This window comes from Antechinus flavipes, chromosome 6 (genome assembly GCF_016432865.1).
Source record: "Antechinus flavipes isolate AdamAnt ecotype Samford, QLD, Australia chromosome 6, AdamAnt_v2, whole genome shotgun sequence".
Lineage (NCBI taxonomy): Eukaryota > Metazoa > Chordata > Mammalia > Dasyuromorphia > Dasyuridae > Antechinus > Antechinus flavipes.
This window is the reverse complement of record NC_067403.1, coordinates 230,783,435-230,803,526: the sequence shown is the minus strand read 5'-3', so window position 1 is coordinate 230,803,526 and position 20,092 is coordinate 230,783,435. Positions and strand designations below refer to the sequence as shown.

The 20,092-nt window shown below is 40.6% G+C and overlaps 2 protein-coding genes across 2 annotated transcripts in view; one reads left to right on the top strand and one right to left on the bottom strand.

Moving 5' to 3' along the window:
* Nucleotides 1-13,028, bottom strand: part of IFTAP (intraflagellar transport associated protein) — a 79,685-nt gene extending 66,657 nt beyond the window's left edge. Inside the window, exons 1-2 of the mRNA XM_051964803.1 lie at nt 12,853-13,028; nt 6,765-6,802 (exon numbers count right to left, since the gene is read on the bottom strand). The gene's annotated coding sequence lies outside the window, so the exon portion shown is untranslated. The remainder of the gene's footprint in view (nt 1-6,764; nt 6,803-12,852) is intronic.
* Nucleotides 13,029-14,723: 1,695 nt separating this feature from the next.
* Nucleotides 14,724-19,338, top strand: RAG2 (recombination activating 2). Its single transcript, XM_051963947.1, has one exon. It carries the CDS (start codon nt 14,741-14,743, stop codon nt 16,325-16,327), a length of 1,587 nt encoding a protein of 528 aa, XP_051819907.1. The 5' UTR covers nt 14,724-14,740; the 3' UTR covers nt 16,328-19,338.
* Nucleotides 19,339-20,092: the final 754 nt, after the last annotated feature.

The following is a 20,092-nucleotide window of genomic DNA, read 5'->3' as shown; positions in this document are numbered from 1 at the left end:
TTTCTCAACTTAGCCAAATTCTATTTCCTATATAATGTACAATATAATACCAGCTGTGGGTTGATTAGTTCAGGGCAAAATGAAGCAATTATGACCTTTAATTTTTCTATTATTATGAAAGTGACTAAGAAGATATTCCCTTTGTTAGCCATCACACCAACTTGCTGGCTCATACTGAGTTGGAGATCAACCCCAGCCTCCAGAATTTTTCCATTGAACTAGGTGGTCTGGTCAAAAATACTTATGCAGCTAAAAGTTTTAACTCAAATGCAGATTTTACATCTCTTTCTGTTAAAATGCATCTTGTTGGTTAAACTGCTTCACTATTTATAAGTGGAAAAAATGCTTACAAGGTTTATAGAGATAGTTACTAAGATAATTTCATGAAAGGATTTCTGCCCCCCCCCAATTCTTTCCCACTCACTAAATGTGTAACACTGGACAAATCAATTCACACCCATGGGCTTCAATTTCCCATCTATGAAATAAAAAGGGTACACTTGTCTTAAGTCCCTTCTCATTCAAAATGTTCTTCCATAGTTCTGGTTTACTATTGTTGATTCTCTTCCCTTTTGTTTCATTACCGCATCAAGTTGGATGGGCAATCACATATCATTTGTAGATACTGAGCAAGACTATTTACATATATTGTGTATGTAGATATATATTAGATGTATATAGGTTGTGTACATATATGTACAAATTCCATTCTGCTTGCAAGCAGGAAGAAGACTGGATAACTACTAAGTGTAACTGCCTTACTAGTGATTTAATCAGAAATAGTACTATCACCAATGGATGGTGTGAGTATTCTCTCGAAAGGTGCCAATCACAATCCATCCACATTCCCTCCTTCTATGTGACTGCTGTCTATATAGGTCTTAGGGTAACTAGGTGTCACAGTGGAGTCAAGAGGACCTGAGATCAAATCTAAACTCAGACACTTGATACATGCTACCTGTGTGACCTTGGGAAAGTCACAACTGTGACTGTCTCATCCCCGCCCCCCCAAAAAAAATCTCTCCCTATCCCAGGAAAAGCTCAGGGTCACTAAAAGTACTATAAAATTTCTCAAGTACTTTGAACCCACAGATATGAGCCAGAGTGCATATGAAAAATGAAATGTACATTGACAATTCATTACCAATTTAATTCAAAGTTTAGAATTGAATAAAAGGAGATTAAGTTGAATCTTATTTGGGAAACTCATAGTATCCCATGTTTTCAAAGATCTCAAAATTCTTATTGCCAAAAAAGGCCATCTTTTTAATACAAATATTTTCTTGCCAATGTTATTTCACTATAAATAATGGAAGATTACAATCTCAGAAGCAACAAATTATAAGCAGCCCCCCCAAAAAAACAACATAAAAACATATGATTGGTACAAAGATACTGCAATATATTATAAAGGTGACTAGTAAAAAAGTAAATTAATTTAATTTAATTTTAAAAAATAAATCATACATGAGAAGTGACAGAAGATAGCACTGAGGACATGTATCATTTAAGAGGAAGGGGACTGGGCATGCAATAAAAAGGATAAACAAAGTGGTGGACAATCCCTAGTCTAGCGGTGACCCTAAAATAGTAACTGAATCACAGGAAGCTCCTGTTCTTTAGGTATAGCCTCTCTGATGGATTTCAGAAAAGGTATGGACAGAAATGGCACAGGATGAGAATCTGTGGAGAACTTAACATCTGCACTGGGGAAAGAGTGTCCTCCTTGTCCGTATCAAGCTCCATCCAAGCATCAAAGGATGTCAGTGTTATCACCTTGTTAAGCTTTCTAAATACACACAGATGCAAAGACTTTTTTTTTTTACTTTGGGGATTATATTTACTCCCATTCTACAAATGTTCATTTGCTACTGATTCGAGACAAGGGTATAGAAACATGTTACAGTAAGTCTGAATTCTAATCTGCCTGGAGACCTGGGGAAGAACATCTAAGTAATAACAGTGATTTGCCTACTTGTGACTAACTCAGAAATGCCAGATCAGGCAGGAAAAGGAGAGCGGAGATCATTCAGATCACATATAACCACAGCTAGAAGCAGCCTCTTCCCAACACTCTCTGAGGACTTAAGAGGCCCCCACTATATCCAACTCCCTTTCTAACTCTCTTAAGACCCTTGATCGATGGGTCAGTCCCCAGTGAGTGCTGGCAGCCTGCTGCTGACTGGCCCCTTCTCTTGGGGGCCGCACAAGATGTCAGCGGGTCAGTCGGCCTGACTCTGGTCAGGGCAGTTCTAAAGCTGGCTAACCCTCAGTGAGGAGGCACGTGGAGAGCCTTAAGCTCCAAGAGTCCTGGCTTTGGAATCAGCATCTCAGAGCCTGAGTCCTGGGTGACTTTTGAAGGACTTGCCTTGTCTCTCAGGGCCTCAACTTCCTAAATGTACAAAAAAAATGCCCAAAAGGGTTGGGCAATCTGCTTACTGAGGTTCCTTCTCTCCTGCTCTGAATTCTATAATTCTATATTTTTGCTAATTCTCATCTTCCCTAGAAGGCAACTATCATGCTCAATAATGAAAAATTTAGGTATTACTAAAATCCATCATCTCAGAAACTAGCCAATAGCTACTAATTCTTTCTATTCTGTGCTATTTGATTTGTGTTGATAAATTCAGACCATGGAACACCTGCTTTGCCAATTCTTTGATATTCCTCATTTGAATTTCTCATTCTGCTTTCTGCTTGAAATCAATCATAGCTCTTACATGCCAATATAAACAGCATGAAAAAGATCCCATGGAATCTATTTGCCACCAAACCAAAAAGATAATGTGGAAGAAATATCTGGAATAGATATTGTCATTTTTAAAGGTATGGGCAAATGTCCAAATCAAAGGAAACGACATTTCAATTGAACTGTAATTTGATCAGCCTGCCCATGCAAACTGCAACCCATCTAGGCAACTTTCTCCCACTATAAAATTCTTGTTTGTGTCTCTCCATAAATCCTCCATTAAGGATACAGCCGCAGGACAATGGCATTGTTCTGAATGTTTTAACTGCACATGGACAGGAAGGCAACTCTGAGGCCGTGTGTTATCCCCGAATTTTCGCTATGTGGCTGGCCAACCTTGTTTCTTGCACTACAGATCCTTTAGGATGGCATTCAGGCCGTTTCTGAGAACCAATCAGCCATTTGGTGCTGACACTGATTCTTGAAGAAAATGAGAACGTGCTACTCCGATTTTCCAGCCTGGCTTACTCTTCCTTTGACCATTGGCTTCCAGCTGCTGAGGGTACTAGAGCTCTAGGTAAGTCCCCTTTCCTCGGGTCCACAAACAAGTCATCAGAAATACACATCTAAGTTGTCAGGATCTTAACTCAGTCTCTTGCTCTCTGTGGCAACTCTTCCAAACCTTTTCCTCCCTTCTCAAACTTCCCTTGGTCCCTCTGCTTTCGCTCTTGCACCTGGAGAATCTTGCTTCATATTGTGCAGAAAAAAAAAAAAAAAAAAACTGAGTCCATTCACTCTGAGGTTCCTCTTCTCCACTCCTGCTTACCTCCCATCTCTCTAATATCTTCTGATATCCTCTCCTTCATCATTGTCTGGCTTTATTTCTTACCAAGGCTAAACCCTCTTAATTGCTCAAACAATCTCCTCCAATAGATGGTCCCCTCTATCATCCCCATTCTTTCAATGATTTTAGTCTCTCCTTGGCTACTGGCTGATTCTTTCTGCCAACAAATGCCCTCACTTGACCTTTCCATCCCTCCTAAATACAATTCTATTTCTCATCTGCTATCTGTAGCTAAACTTCTCAAAAAGGCCATCTATAACAGGTACCTCCATTTTCTCTCTTCTCACTCTTTTCTGGCATCCAGTCTTATCGTTCCCTAAAACTGTTCTCTCCAAAGTTACCAATAATTTCTTAACTGTCAAATCTAAAGGCTCATTCTCCCTGACCTCTCTGCAGACTGACACAGTATAAATATCTCTCTCTCCTTCTTGAATCTCTCCCTCTCCTTCCCTCTCTCTCCTTTTCTCCTTCCCTCCCCCTCCCACTACCTTTCCCCTCCCCTCATCTCTCTCTCCCCCCCACCCTCCCATCCTCCATTTCTCTCTCTCTCTTATCTTTCTGGGATACCATTCTCCTGGTTTTCTTCCTGTCTGTTCCTTCTATTCTCCCTTTCTGGATCTTCTTCCAGATCACATCCTCTAACCACAGGTATCCCCCAAGGTTCTGTCCTTGATCCTCCTCTCTTTTCCCATCCTACTTCACTGGATGATATCAGTTTCCATAGGATTTAAAAATCTATATTAATATTTAACTATGGATGCTGATGATTTTCAAATCTACCTTTCCCACTCCAATTCCTCTGCTCACCTTCATTTTTTCATGTCCAGCTCCTTTTCAAACATATTGAATTGGATATCAAGCTGACATCTCAAACTCAATACATCCAAAACAGAGCTCATTACCTCTTCCCCTAACTGCATCTTCCTCCCCAGCTCCAACCCCTGCCTTCTCTATTACTGTTCAGGACAGCCCTCTTTCCCAGTGGTTCAGGCTCCCAAGCTAGGAGCCATCTCAGACTCCTCCTTCTCTGTCACTCTCCACAGCCAAGCTAAGGCCTACTGATTCCCCCTTTGTCCATTTCTCCTTTGAGATTGCCACCTCATCTTCTCATGCCTGGATCACTGCAATTACTGTGGATGGGACTGCTGCCTCAAGTCTATCCCTTTTTCAGTCCTTCCTCCATTATGATGATTTCCTAGCACTCAGGACCAGTAATGTCACATCCTCCATTCCATAAACTGCAGGGCCTCCCCGTCACCTCTGGAACAAAAATAAAATACTCTGTTTGGCAGTCAAAGCCCTTCATTCCTAGCTCCCTCTGACCTTTCCAGTTTTCTTCTACCTGACTCCACACACACATACTCCTAAATGCAGTGACAGTGGCCTCCTGGCTGTTCCATGAACAAGACTCTCCAAGTCTTGTCGATTCTTTCTGCCTCCCATCTCTGATTACGGACCTCCATGGCTTCCTTTAAGTTCCAACTAAGTTCCCACCTTCTCCAGGAAGCCCTCCCAACATCTCTTACTTCCAGCACCTTCCCTCTCCTAATTGTTTCCTATTTATCCTACATATAGCTTGTTTTGTATATATTCATTTGCACAGTCTCTGTATCAGATTGTAGGTTTTTTGAGGGAAAGGCTTTATGCCTTTTTGTATCCCCAGTAGTTAGCCCAGTTCTTGGCACATAGTGGGGGCTTAATAAACGTTTGCTGATTGATTGTCTGTAGTGTCTTACTTTAGGAGAAAAATTCACAATTTGACAAAACTTTAGTTTTTTGCTATTATTCTCTAAAATGCTCTTTATAAAAATTCACATCAAAGGAACAAATCTTCACAAGCTCAAACTGAATCCCCCACCTTCCTCACCCCGCCCCACCATCCTTCCTTGTTCTCTGACTAATCATGAAAGAGTTAAATTTTGAACATACACCATATACTCTGCTGGGTATCTTCCTGAACCATCTGAAGAGGAAAAAAAACGGTCACAGCCAGTTACCCACATTCGAGGAGTGTTCATTAGAACATCTGTAAGCACACACACTCTCTCTCACTGTCAGCTTTCTGCTGCCACGGTCCCAGTGTGCAGGCAGAGAAGCTTCCCAAAGTGCTGACATTTTAATCCTGGTTTAGACGCAAAGATTTCAGGGAGGGGGAAGCAGCCCCTCTGGCACTCAGGTAGGTCCAATCCATTCATTTCTACCAAACCTAAAGCTGGGGGCCACTTCCTAAACTTTGGGGGAAATTATAACGCCACACTTCAGCAGCTTATTCATTTCAAGTGGCCTGGGTGTCCAGATGGGGAAGGGATAATGAAGAATCGGGAAGCTGGGTTGCTTTTCTGGCTCAGCACACTGCGGGAATTTAATCCCTGCGCCTTTGGAGAGCTGTGTATTAATCTTAGTGCACAAATGCTTCCCTGGCAGAACTGTCAGAAAGAAAAACTAATCCCAGTTTTACTGCTAGCAAAAATCAAATAATGTATGCATCAAACCTGATTAACCTTGCAAGATGGTGTTAATTCATACACTAAATGCCTGCGGTTACACAAACTTATCTGCTATTAAGGGGCGATCTGAAAACATGGGCAATACTGACCAATCAAATCTGATCTTAATCCAGAGTCCAGTATCCCCTTCAAGAAGGGAAAAATCAGTGGGGAGGAGGAAGGAGGACTGACATGAGAAACTACCAACCCAGACCTCATATTGTAGGCTTGCTTTGAGTATAATGTATGCTCTTGGCTTCAAAATGAATAAATGAAATTCTCCCACTGAGAAATGATAGCATGGGGTTAGAAAAACCATAGAAGTGTAATGGTATGAGATTTCTGTCTTTTAGAAAGGCTCTTCAATGTGTGCTCACTTTGAAATTTCCCTCGGCTGAAGGATAGTGTCTTGTTTAAAATTTGGCCCATTTTAACTTATTCTTTTTTAAAGAAAGATCGTTGTTACAGTATTTTTATTTTCAATATTCTTTTAAAAACCAAGGCATGGCAAATATATGAAAGCTGCGGAAAATGTTAAACTGCCTAATTCAAGGAAAATATATATGACCCAGTAAAGTGAGCCATAACTAACCAAAAAATAGAACAAAATCATGAGCTGCCCAAATGAAATGCATCTGATCATTTACATATATGTGCGTTGCTTTCATGATTTTAAATAGGGAGTATTTTTTAATTGAATAGAAAAATACTTGATGAGTGCTATAAAACACAGAAGCAAACTTACCTTATTTATTTGTCATCTCTGCCACTGTTCTGAGGGCCCTGCAATGACAATGAGGTAAGTTACCAACAGGGGATCAAAGGGAGAGCAGGTCAAAAATTCAATATTGTCAAATATTCATTTCCAAAGCTGCTAGGGAAATCTTCAGTGACCCTAACCTAGTAGGGATGAGGAGAGTCTTCCTTGATTCTTATCCAAGAGCAATTTTTTTATTTTATCAAGAATAATCATGCTTTCATATACGAGAGTCTAAAATCCCTATGACATCCCAAAAAATGATGCCAACGGGTTCAAATGAAAACTTTTTTTAAAAGCCTTATTGAACAAAAACCATCCTGCTCTATAGTATCTGGCTCACCCATGGGATCAGGAAGCCATTCCCCACTGCAAAATTTATTTTCTAGTTTAATAACAGACTTCCCAGGTGTTAGAAACAACCAGCCTTTGGTTTCTTTGCAGGCTGTGCCCCAGAGCTATGCAGCTAGGAGAAAATGATGTACATACTGCTGTTTATAATCACCTATGTGTTCCAGTTTATTGAATTGAGGACCAGTAATAATTCCTTTCAGTTATTATGGATTCATAGCTAGCACCTTCTTAATTACATGGCTGCCATTCTTTCTTGTGCCATTGTGCCAGGATAAGTCAGTAATAAATAAAACTGCCCACTAGAACAAATACATAGGAAAATAAATAAAAAACCTCACTAAACCCACATATCCTCTATTTTCTAAGGAAAAAGAAAACCAAGATTTCTTTTTATTTTTTGGTAAGGAAAAAAAACCACCTTATACATCATTTCTAGCCCTATTAGTAGCTAGAGGACCAAGATTATTAGCAATGGATTCCACCCTGGAGAATTCAGAAGAATGTTTAAAGGTCCCTTTTCAGTCCAAAACTTGCTAAAAGAGAAGATTTAATATTGATACAATGATTAAGAAGATATAATATTGAGTATTTATTCTGGCAGAAGCACCAACTGCTCTCTGAAAAGTTCTGAAAAGAACTACAAATTACTGTTGGGAAACCATCTCCATACTCCAAAGATGTGTAGGTGGTAAACTGATCACAGAATCAGAAATTCTAAGAATCTGAAAGAACCATTTGAAACTGTCGCTCAAACCATTTGAAACTTTCGCTCTTCACTGAGGGAATTCCTGATTCTTCAGACCCTGAGTGTCTGGATAAAGACAATAAACTAGTGGTACGAAAGACTAAGGGGAAAGTACCTAAGAGGAAGGCACTAAATCATGTTATCTGAACTGGTCTTGTTATCAGGACCACACATTTAATCTAATAACTTTTAAGCACTTTCCTATTTGTAAGGCTTACGTTTTACCTTGTAGGTGAAAAGCAACATGCAATCTGCTTCCAATCCAAGAAGAAAAATATATGGTGCACCTTTAGGTGTGATACAAAGTGGAATGTGACAAGGATGGGGAGAGAGTAGGGAAAAAATGCTCAAGAAAGACTTGAGGGAGGACATGGCGCTACAGAAAAGGAGGATTTTAACAGGCGGGTGGGACAAGGTAGCCTATAGAAATACATAGATGTAAATGGAACAATCAGAAATCCAGTTATCCCGGAGCGCAGACTGTATAATAGAGAGTTGTGTCAAATAAGGTAGTTGGAAGTTTGAAGCTAGACTGTTAAAAGCCTTAATAGTGACTAATAATAGGTAGCATTTCCATGGTACTCTAGGTTTGCACAATGCTTTATATATGTGATTGCATTTGACCATCACAATAGCTCTGGGAGATAGCTGCTATTATTATCCCCATTTTACAAATGAGGACATTGAGGTACAAAGAAGTCAAGTAACTTGTCCAGAATCTTAAATCCAGTTTGCAAACCCAGGTCTTTTTAACTCCAAGTCTCATGGTCTAGCCACTGTACTATGGTCTTCCTTTAAATGCCAAAATAAGTAACTTGATCTTTACCTTATGAGAATGGGTACCATACTCAATAGGTATCACAATGGGAACCACTCAAGGTGACTTACATTCTATCCCTAAGTGGTCCTATTTAGCCCAGAAAGTCAAAAATCTGTACACAATAACCAGTTGTCCCAGTTTCCAAAGCTTAGTAATCACCTGTCAACATTAAGACCATCATCCTCCAAATGTGACACGTTATTATACACTAACAGCACTACTTGTGGCAGATTCAGATATAGAGATTTAGTAGCATATTAAAAAAGAACCCAATAAATCCAAGCCATGCTTTCCTGCTCCTCTCTGACACTACTGATTCTGTTTGTTTCCTGAACCTCTTGACCTTAGCTGCTATTTAAACAGAGATGGCATATAGTATTCACGGACCCCAATATCCCTCTAAAGTTCATCTTCTAAATAAGGCCTAATTATACTTACTTTGGATGGTAGAAGGTATTTAAGAAATGCCCTTATCATATTTTACCTTAAATCAGATTTGTCTAGGTTATTCCAAATAAAAGATTTTATTTATTAGATAGAAGTGTATATATGCACATACATTTATATATGAGTATGTGTGTGTGTGTGTGTGTACATATACACACACATATATGTGTACACATTTTTGTGTGCAAATATGTATATACATATACATACATATGTATAAGTTTGCAAACTTTAAAATGCCATAGAAATGTTAGTATTACATAAATCTTTCGCCTTATTAGATTATAAGCATTTTTAGGAAAGAGACTGTCCTATTTTCACAAAAGAAATAAATATTAAAAGCTCAGTCAATTTTGGTACCTACTTGCCACTTTGGCTTAGAGAAAGCAGCTGCTTCCGTCTCTTGATTTCTCTCTAGCACCACTTCTCAGTCACTTTTGTTGTAGTATCACCCATCTCTAATCACCCCAAATTTCTGTTCTGTTCTTTCTTTTCTTCCCCCTATACACTGTTTCTCCTTGTTGATCTTCCTTTACCATGGCTAAATACTAAAGACTCCTTTTATCTATGTATCCAGCCATAATCGCACTCCTAAACTCCACTCCCATATTGCCATCTCCCAAAATTTTTCGTTTACATGTTCCCCAGCATGTCAACTTAATGCTCAAGAGGGAAGTCATTCTGCTCCCTGGAAAAAAGTCATCTCTTTCCATCTCCCCTTTTCTGTGCAGCAGGTATCCATCCTCAGTAAATGAGGCTCCCTCCATTTAGAGCTTATCCTGGATCACTTACTGCCCCTAACTGCTAAAAAGTCCTCCCTCCCCTCAGGTCTCCATTTCTCTATGTTTCCCAGCTAATACCCTAGTCCAGGCCCTCCTTGATGCATCTGGGATTTCTGTGAGGGCTTCCCACTCGGTGCTACTGTTTTCCATCTCTTCCCTCTATGATCCATTGTCCACACAGTTGCCAAAAGCGTCTTCTTAAGGCCTAGGTCTAACCTCATCATGACCCAACTCAAAAAGCTTTGTTACCTCTGAACAAATTGTAAAAATACATATTTCTCTGGCTGGCATTTAAAGCCCAACATAATCTGCCTCCAACCCACCTTTCAGCCTTATTTCAGAATAATCCTCTACATCGACCTGGCAATCTAACCCAGATATCAGCCAGGCCTTGATATTACATCTCCTACCTGCAGGTACTGACATAAGCCACCTCCCATCCCTGGCTCCTGTCCCTCCCATTTTTGGCCCCTTGTAAAAATTGGTTTCCTGCCAGGATGAGATGCGAGGTCCCTTCTTGTGGAGCCTTCCCAAATGAAAATGCCCTCCTCCTTCTTCAAATTAACTGGTATTATATTCCTCTGTTTACTTGCCATATACATCCAGTAAAATGTAAACTTTTCAGAACAGGGATAGTTTTGCTTTTGTCTTTAATGCTTATTCTTTACTGAATTGAATTAGATTTGCACTCTCATATATGAAAGCATTCTTTTTATTAAATAACAATCTGTTCTTAGACCCTTCCCATTTTAGAAAGCAGGACAGTAAGACTAAGAGGTAGCAACAAACTAAATCCCTCTCTACCATTGTGCTGGCTCTTCTCTGGAGAAAGAAAAGGAGAGAAAAGAGTGGGGGACTGACTTACCTTATAACAATAAGTTTTATTTATAAGGTGTTTCTGAAAGTATTATGACCCCTATTTGAAAGAGAAAGAAATTGAGGGTCAGGATGATTCACTAGGAGGAAGTGTGGTAGAGACTACTAAACTTCAGGTCAAAAACTTCGATGCGTTTGGCTCTTTATTATCTAATGTTGGAAAGATCACTTTCTGTCTCAGTTTTTTCCAACATAAAACTGAGACTAGGTCAATGGTTCTTAGCCAGAAACGTGAACCTGTTAGTATCTTGATAATTATGCGTCAATAGAATCAGTTTCCCTTATAATCCTACACGATGAATTTAAAAATATTCAGGGAAGGGTCAAAGGCTTCTCCAAATTGTCAAAGCACAAAAAAGGGGTTAAGGATTCTTGAATTAGATGATCTCACTAACTGAGCTCAGACTGAGACTCTATGGTTTGATCATGCCCACATAGTGGTAAAATAATGTCAGGGCTCAGATTTGAACTAAGTTCTAACAGAGCAGAGAAAGACAAGCATAGAGAGAGAAAGAGAAAGGTGAACCAAAAGAAACTATACATATATATGTGTGTGTGTGTATATATGTGTATATATATACACACATATGTATGTATACATATATGTGTAATATGCAAGTGTACATATATGTATGTGTTTTGTTGCACACACGCTGGTAAGAAATAAATTTTAAAATAGAGTTCCTTTAATTCAGCTTACTCCCACTGTGTATGTAGAAGCCATTATATGCTGGTAAGAAAAAGATAAGTTAAAAGTAGGGTTCCTTTAGTTCAGCTTACTTCCATTGTGTAGATAGAAGCCATTCAAACCCCAGCTGGGTTCTCACCCCACCGAGTCTCGAAAGGAGACTTTATTCTTAATAATGATTGACAGAGACATTTAAAGCACGCGGTGCTTTCAAGTTTGCAAGGAAAACTTAAACTTCACGAGAATTCCAGGACGCAAGCCTGGGGACTCTAGGCATTATGAAGCCGGTTTAAGGATAAGCAGGCTAGCTTAGAGGACAGAGAACTGACTCGGAAGTCCTGAGTTCAAGTCCTGCCTAAAACACATACTGAGTGAGCCTGGGCAGGTTGACCTTCGCATTTCACAAAGCAGGATAGTGAGAATAAGAGGTAGCGATAAACTGCCTAAATTCGCAGAGCAATTACTGACCTACAGTGATAAAGGGAATTTTCCAAACCCAGGAAATCCCAGGTCTAGCCGCTCTACCTGTTTCGTTTTATTAATGTTTACAAGTGGAGGCTCAAAGAGATTCAGTGGTTTGCTCTGAGTCACTTTTCTCCTTCCTTCTGGAAGATGATCTTGAAGTCACGGAGGAGCAAGTGAATTGGATTTAAGTGAGGGAGGGTCAGCCGCCTCATTTCCTCCTCCAGAGCCACCTGGGTCCGATACAGAACCGGATGACCAAACGCAGGGGGGAGGGGGGAAGGCGATGACGTTTTACCAATAAACTCTTTAACGAGTCTAAAGTTTGACTTTGGCAACACCCATTCAGTGATTTAGATTAGGAAATGCCAAAAGTAGGATTTGAATCCAGGTCATTCCTCCTCTAAGTCTGCCTCCTTCCGAGGCGCCGGGGTACTGGTTCTGGAGCCCACGGGCTTGGGTTCGAATCCTCTGTCACGCCCCAGCGGGACAGTCTTAGAAAAGTCTCCTCCCTCAACTCGGCCCCAGTAACACGGGCAGAAGGGAGGAAAGGGGGGGAGAGGGAGATGCGCGGGGGTAAATCAGTGACTGCTGGGATCCTTCCCGGGGACAGAGCGAGGAGTTTCTATCTCACTACTTTTTTGGGCCTCTGTATCCCCCTCTGAGTCCCACAACCTCCGAGAGCTCTAGAGTCCCTCGTCCGGTCCTCGGTTTTCCCCTCTGTAAGGTACTCCCCCGTCACCCCCAGCTCGGGGCTCCTCCATCCGCGGCTACTCGAGGTGGCGAGGGAGGAGGGAGAGAGGACTCGCGTCGCCATGACAACGGCGGCTCCCCGCCTGGAGCCGCCCCTTCCGCTGGGCCCCCCTCGGGCAAATGTCGGCGGAATCGGCCTCGACGCTCACCTCGTCACTCGGTGTCCCTAGATCTTAAGCCGAGTGGAGTCCAGGCTTCTTTCCCTGTGGGAGCAGGGCCGAGGCCTGCGCTGTCCGTTAGCCTCGCATCCCTGAACGAAAAGGCTTCTAGGAAATGTAGTTTCGGTCCCGCCCGCAGGACTGAGGGGAATGTTTGATCAACTGAAACTACAATTCCCAGAATTCCTAGGGAACCAAGTCCTACCCTTAAATCCGTCCCCGGGTGAAAAAGCTCTAGTAGAAGGTTCTGCATCTCCTGACTTAACAGGAAGGAGAGGGAAGGAGGAAAGGGGGGGACATTCATTCTTAGCTCCTGTTGGCTGCTCTGTTGTCGTTGTTTAATCGTAGCTGACACTTTGTGATCCCATTTAGGGTTTTTCTCGGCAAAAATGCTAGTGGTTTTCCATTTCCTTCTCCAGCTCATTTAATAGATGAGGAAACTGAAGCAAATAGAGTTAAGTGACTTATTCAGGCTCGCACAGTTAAGTATCTAAGGCAGAATTTGAACTCAGGGCTTCCCGAGTGGAGACCCTAAAGTCCATGCGCTGTGCCATCTAACTTCCTAGAGGTCTTTCACATTAATAGAATGATTTATTTAAGATAGTATGTATTGACCAATAGGTCCCATCTAAAGAGTCCTATTTGATTTTCTCAACCCCCCAGGGAGGCAGGTACTATTATGATCTGCTTTTCACAGAAAAGGAAATCAATGCTGAAAGACCAGTTAGTCACAAGCATTTATTAAGTCCTTACAGTATACAGTCACAGTCACATCGGGAATACAAATAAAAGCAAAAGGACAGTCCCTGCCCTTGAGGGGCTTACAATCAAGTGACGGAGATGACGCTGACACGGGGTAGGGGGGGGAGGGGAAATATCTGAGCGGGGACTTCATGATCAAGGCTTGGGAAGCTGGGATGGCCAAGGTGGAGCCCTTCCCCCAGGCGGAGATTCAGGAAAGAGCTGTCCAAGGGCAGAAGAAGCTGACATCTAGTTCCTAAAACTGGGAAAGTAACAACTGGCCCGAGGTCCCGCTGGCTGCAATGAAGTTTCTGCGAATGAACTTGAATTTCCATGCCTGACTTTCAAGTTCAATGCCGTCTCTCTCCATTGCGCCTCGATGCCCATCGAGGGGACTGGGTTCAAATGTGACAAGGCAAACCCTGGTGGTGGCTATCCCAATGGGGAGCTCACTAGAAGTTATAGCCTTGCCAGGAGTAATCTACACCTCCAGGGTCACTAGGTAGTGGCAGGTACCTTGGACAGAGACTCAAGGAAGAATGCTGGGTTAGAATGCCGGCTCACAATAGTGGTGAGATCCTGGTCAAGTCCTTTCACTATTCAGAGGCTCCATCCCCAAAACCCTTGTATTTAACTAATGTGTGTGTGTGTGTGTGTGTGTGTGTGTGTGTGTGTGTGTGTGTGTAGGAATTTGTATTTTTCCCTGTACATAGTCATTTGAACTTTTGTGTTTACACACACACACACACACATACATATGCACACATATCCATATGTATTTACTTTAAGGGCATCTAGGGAGCACAATGGCTAGAATGTTGAGTTCGGACTCAGGAAGATTCATCTTCCTAAATTCAAGGAATTCACCTTAGACACTTGGCAACTATGCAACTTTAACAAGTCACTTAACCTCTCTTTGTCCCAGTTCTTCATTTGTAAAATGAACTGGAGAAGGAAATGGCAAACTATGCCAGAATCTTTGCCAAGAAAACCCCAGATGAGGTCACATAGACTGAACATAACCTGAAAAGAAAGACAACCACAACAACCAACAAATATACTATATCAAAGTGATTTCTTACTGTTTATTGCTTTCTGTGATTTCTTTAGATAAAGGATCTGCCCATCATCAGTCAACATGTCCCTACAGATGATAACAGTGAATAATAATGCCTCCCTAATCCAACCAGGTTTCTCTTTGATGAATTTTGATGGACAAGTTTTTTTCTTTGGGCAAAAGGGCTGGCCCAAGAGGTCTTGCCCCACTGGTGTTTTTCTCTTCGATGTCAAACGGAACCAGCTCAAACTGAAGCCTGCTCTTTTCTCTAAGGACTCCTGTTACCTCCCCCCTCTTCGATATCCAGCTACATGTATCTTCCAAAGTAGTCTTGAGTCAGAGACAAAACAATATATCATCCATGGAGGAAAAACCCCAAACAATGAACTGTCAGATAAGATTTACATCATGAGTGCCATTTGCAAGAATAATAAGAAAGTTACTTTTCGTTGTACAGAGAAAGAATTAGTTGGAGATGTTCCTGAGGCAAGATACGGCCACACTATTGATGCGGTTTATAGCCGAGGAAAGAGCAGGTGTATTATCTTTGGAGGAAGGTCTTATATGCCATCTGCCCAGAGGACCACAGAAAAATGGAACAGTGTCATTGACTGCTCTCCATGTGTCTTCTTAATGGATATTGAATTTGGATGCTGTACCTCCTACAACTTTCCAGAGCTCCAGGATGGGCTCTCCTTTCATGTCTCCATTGCCAAAAATGATACTATTTACATTCTAGGGGGCCATTCTCTCACTAATAATAGCCGACCTCCCAACCTGTACAAACTCAAAGTGGATCTGCCATTGGGGAGCCCCGCAGTGACTTGTACTGTCTTACCAGGAGGAGTCTCGATCTCCAGTGCCATCTTGACTCAAACTAAAAGCAATGAGTTTGTCATTGTGGGGGGCTACCAGCTTGAAAATCAAAAAAGGATGGTCTGCAACATTGTTACGGTAGAGGACAACAAGATTGAGATCCAAGATATGGAGACTCCAGATTGGACCCCTGATATTAAACACAGCAAGTTATGGTTTGGAAGCAGCATGGGAGATGGAACCGTTTTTCTTGGTATACCAGGGGATAATAAGCAAACTATGTCAGATGCACACTACTTCTACACCTTGAAGTGTGGTGGAGATGACCCAATGGATGAAGAACAGGCAACAGTCTCCTGCAGTCAAACATCAGCAGAAGACCCAGGTGACTCCACTCCCTTCGAAGACTCAGAAGAATTTTGTTTCAGTGCAGAAATCAACAGCTTTGGTGGGGACGATGATATTGATACCTATAATGAAGATGACGAAGAAGATGAATCAGAAACAGGTTATTGGATCATCTGCTGCCCCACCTGTGATGTTGACATCAATACCTGGGTACCCTTCTATTCCACTGAACTCAACAAGCCTGCCATGATCTACTGTTCTCATGGAGATGGCCACTGGGTCCATGCCCAGTGTATGAATTTGGCCGAGCAGTTGCTCATTCATCTGTCAGAAGGAAGCAGTAAATATTTCTGCAATGAGCATGTAGAAATGGCAAGGGGCCTACAAACACCAAAGAAGACTCTGCCTTTAAAAAGAACCCCATTGAAACCTCTCCGCAAGAAAGCCCCTGTGAAAATAATAACTCCAGCCAAGAAATCATTTTTCAGAAAGTTATTTGATTAGAATTATAAACATTTTGGGATTTAAATTCTACACATCAATTTTTTAGACCTAAGCTTAAAAATCACAGTTCTAACACAGGGAATTTCTGTTTTGTCCACTGAAAAAAAAGTGCATCTTTTTTTTTACCCTTATGAGTTTAGTCCTTGAGGAGAGAGAGAGAGTTCATTAAATCCAATTCCAAATATATTTATTAATGAAACTAAGTTCAGCAAGTAATACACATAGAGGCTTCTAAATCATAACTTTGGAGTTAGAAGAAATCTTCAAGTTCTTTATTTTACAGATAAGGAACTAAAATCCTAGAAAGTTTATAAGATTTATCTGTGATCACAGGGATAGTAAGCAATGGAGCAAAATTTGAACTCAGATCCCCTTCATTTCCATTTTGTTGAGAATTTCACATCTGAATATTACCCTTGAAAAACCTTAAATGTAGAAATATACTTATAATAGCTTATGTTTTTATAGAACTTTTAATTTTTTTATTTTAAAATTTTTCATGCCTTTTTGGCCAGAGATGCGCTATATGTGATCAATAACATTGAAAGTAACCAAAACAAATTAAGATGTAATTGGGAATTATTTGACTAAATAAATAAAAGCACAAAAGAGCATAGATAATGTTAATATGTAGTTTTCTGAATCAACATGGCAGTATGGAGGGATCCTTATGAAAGAGGAGTAACTGAGGTAGGGTTGAGAGGGGTATTAATGAGTATCCATCACTCTCTCTCTGGATATAGATGGCATTTTCCATGCAGAGTTTATTGGGATTGCCTTGGATCACTGAACTTCTGAGAAGAACCAAGTCTGCCAGTGTTAATCATTGCATAATTTTGCTCTTGTTGTATACACTGTTTTCCTGGTTCTGCTTATTTCATTCAACACCAATTCATGTAAATATTTCCAGATCTTTCTAAAATCAGCTTGTTCATCATTTTTTATAGAACAATAATTTTCCATTATTTTCATATACCATAACTTATTTAGCCACTCCTTAATTGATAAGCATCTACTCATTTTCTAGGAGTTATCATTTCTATTAGAGATTGACACCACTGTGTTAGGTCTTTCTCTCCTCACAACAAGCCCATGAGACAGGATTAATTGACAAATGAGATTGAGATTTAGGGAACAGTTGTGACATCTGTGACATAGAGCTTTAAAAAAAAAAAACTTAGGCCAAATCTCACAGAACATTCCCCAAAGCAAGAAGTACAAAACAGCCCCCAATATAAATTTTTAAGACATTCATTTGGGAGGAGAAAAGATAGATATTCTGGCATAGAGCAAAACTATTCTGCTCAGAGTGGAGAACTCAGAGATAATACACAGTGTAGGATACCCAGGGGGAAGAAAGCCAGCCATCTATTGGCAAAGAAATGCCCTTTAAACTTCACCACCTTGGGGTAAAACTCTGATCACCCCACCCTAATTATGCCTTCTGTTGCCCAATGTCAAACAGCTAATTGGTGGCACAGTTGCGACCAGAACCCAGCACTCCTGGTGACCTTTCCTCAACATCACATTGAACCTAGAGTCTGTGTCTAGGATCTCATTTTTAATGTCTATTTAATGGCATAGGGAAAAAGGAACAATTATTTGTAACATCTTTCCAGTTTTAGTCAACATCAGTCACCATCCCTAAGTGTCTATACCCTACTCATCACCAGAGCTTCAGGCTCTGAGCTAAAGCACTGAGCTAAAGACTTAGTTACAATGAATTCAGATGCTAAGCTCAAGCAGATCACCAGGTGTACCAGGAAGATCATACACTTGGGCTCAGAGAAACTTGTTCTGTTCCTGGCTTTGCTACTGACCTTTCCAGGTGAGAGTGATCTGTCTGGGTTTCAGTATCTTTATCCCTAAATGATGGGAGGCTGGACTATTTTATCTTTGGGGCCTTTCTGGCCCCAACTCCTCCCTTATAAATCCCAAGCCTTTGAAGACAATTTCACAAGAAATAGAAGATCAGGACTGTTGAGCCCTATGAAAATGAAAGAGGAGTAACTGAGATAGGGTTAAGAGGGGTATTAATGAAATTACCAGTGTAAAGGCCAGTCAGACATTTTTACTGAATTCTTTCAAGAGAAGCTAAAGATAGTTGATAAAATTAAAAAGCATGTGATTAAAAATGGGCAAAAGTGAGGGAATCTCTTTTTTTTTTATTTAGTACCTAGTTAACCTATACAGTTGATGCCAAACGATATTGTAAAATCAGGGAGCTTAGTAAGGTTCAATTAGACACTTAACAGGAAAAAAAATCTTTGTACTAGCTAGAATGAAACTGGCAAGGACTATTAATTTTGAGGCTCCAGGGTTTCCATTGATCACTAGACAGGATTAGAAATAAACATTCCCCTCTGATGGAGTGTTTTCTTAAGAAAGAATTGCATCTTCTCCTAAAAAACAGCCTCCCATGGCTGGTTATCAATCTTCATCAAACACCTCTCAGATGCCACAAAGACCCAAACCCTGTGGAGATGGAGCAAGACAACCCACATTTCTTCCACTGTAGCTTCATCTTCCAACTCCCAAAGATCAGCAATGTAGCCAAAACAGCACGTATTTATGGTGTGAAGAAGAATATGACTTCTGATTCTCATCTCCAAACACCATCGACAAGAGGATCCGAAGACTGTGACTTCTAAGTGATTCTTTACATTGTGGTGCTCATTCCAAATGCCATCAGCTTAGAGCACTGGACATGGAAAGAACCAATCTCAAATCTGGCCTTAGTCTTACTGGTTTGGGAACCTTGAGCAAACCATTTAATCCTATCTACCTCCCTTTCCTCAATTGTAAAGTTAGAATAACAACAAAAGCTATTTCTCAGCATTCTTTATAAGAATCTTGTGAGATAAATTTGTAAAAAAAAAAAAAAAAATCTCAACACAGTGACTGATACATAGAAGGTGCCTAATAAATGCTTGTTTCTTCTTTATGGTATTCATTCTCAACTGCCAGTGTGGATAATCCTATCTTATAAAACTAATAAAGTCTAAAGAGTTTCCCTGTTTCTGTTGTTTTTACCAATTATTCACAGTCATTCATAAGTGAGCAGAATTCTGCTATGTCATTCTCTCCACAGACCTCAGTCATTATGCCCCATTATATTTATAGATATCACGTGGCAGTGTTACCATGGCTGCAATCTTGAGGTTTTTTGACAAGAACTCAGAAAAGGAAGTGATCCTTCACAGAGAGTGGACTGACCTCCTCCATTGATTTAATTAATGAAGATACAAAAGGATCATAATCTAGAGGGCAGAGGCTAACTAGTCCAAAATTCACATTTTATAGATGAGGAAATTGAAACCTAGAAAGGATAGATATCTTACCCAGAATTCAGTAGAAGGAACATAGGAGCACACAACATAAGGGCAGCTACATGTCCCGATGGATGGAATGTGAGCTTGGAGTTTGGAAGAGAGTGACTTGCCTATAGTAACCCAACTAGTAAGAGTCTTAGGCAAAATTTGAACTCAGGTCTTCCTGATTCTAGAATATTAAAGCTCTATATAAATGTAAACTGAATAGCTAGGAAGCATAGTGAGTGGAAGGAATCAGGAAGACTCTTCCAGCCTTGGATAATTACTAGTGTGTGAACCTGCCAATGTCATTTAACCCTGTTTACCTCAGTTTCCTCATCTGTAAAAAAAATGAGATGGAAACCCCTTCAATATCTTTGCCAAGAAAAACTCAAATGGAGTCACAGAGAGTAGGACATGGTGACTAAAGTGACTAAATAACAATAAATGGAAT

Coding starts and splice junctions, on each gene's coding strand:
- RAG2 (XM_051963947.1), top strand. CDS start 14,741: ATGTCCCTACAGATGATAACAGTGAATAATAATGCCTCCCTAATCCAA.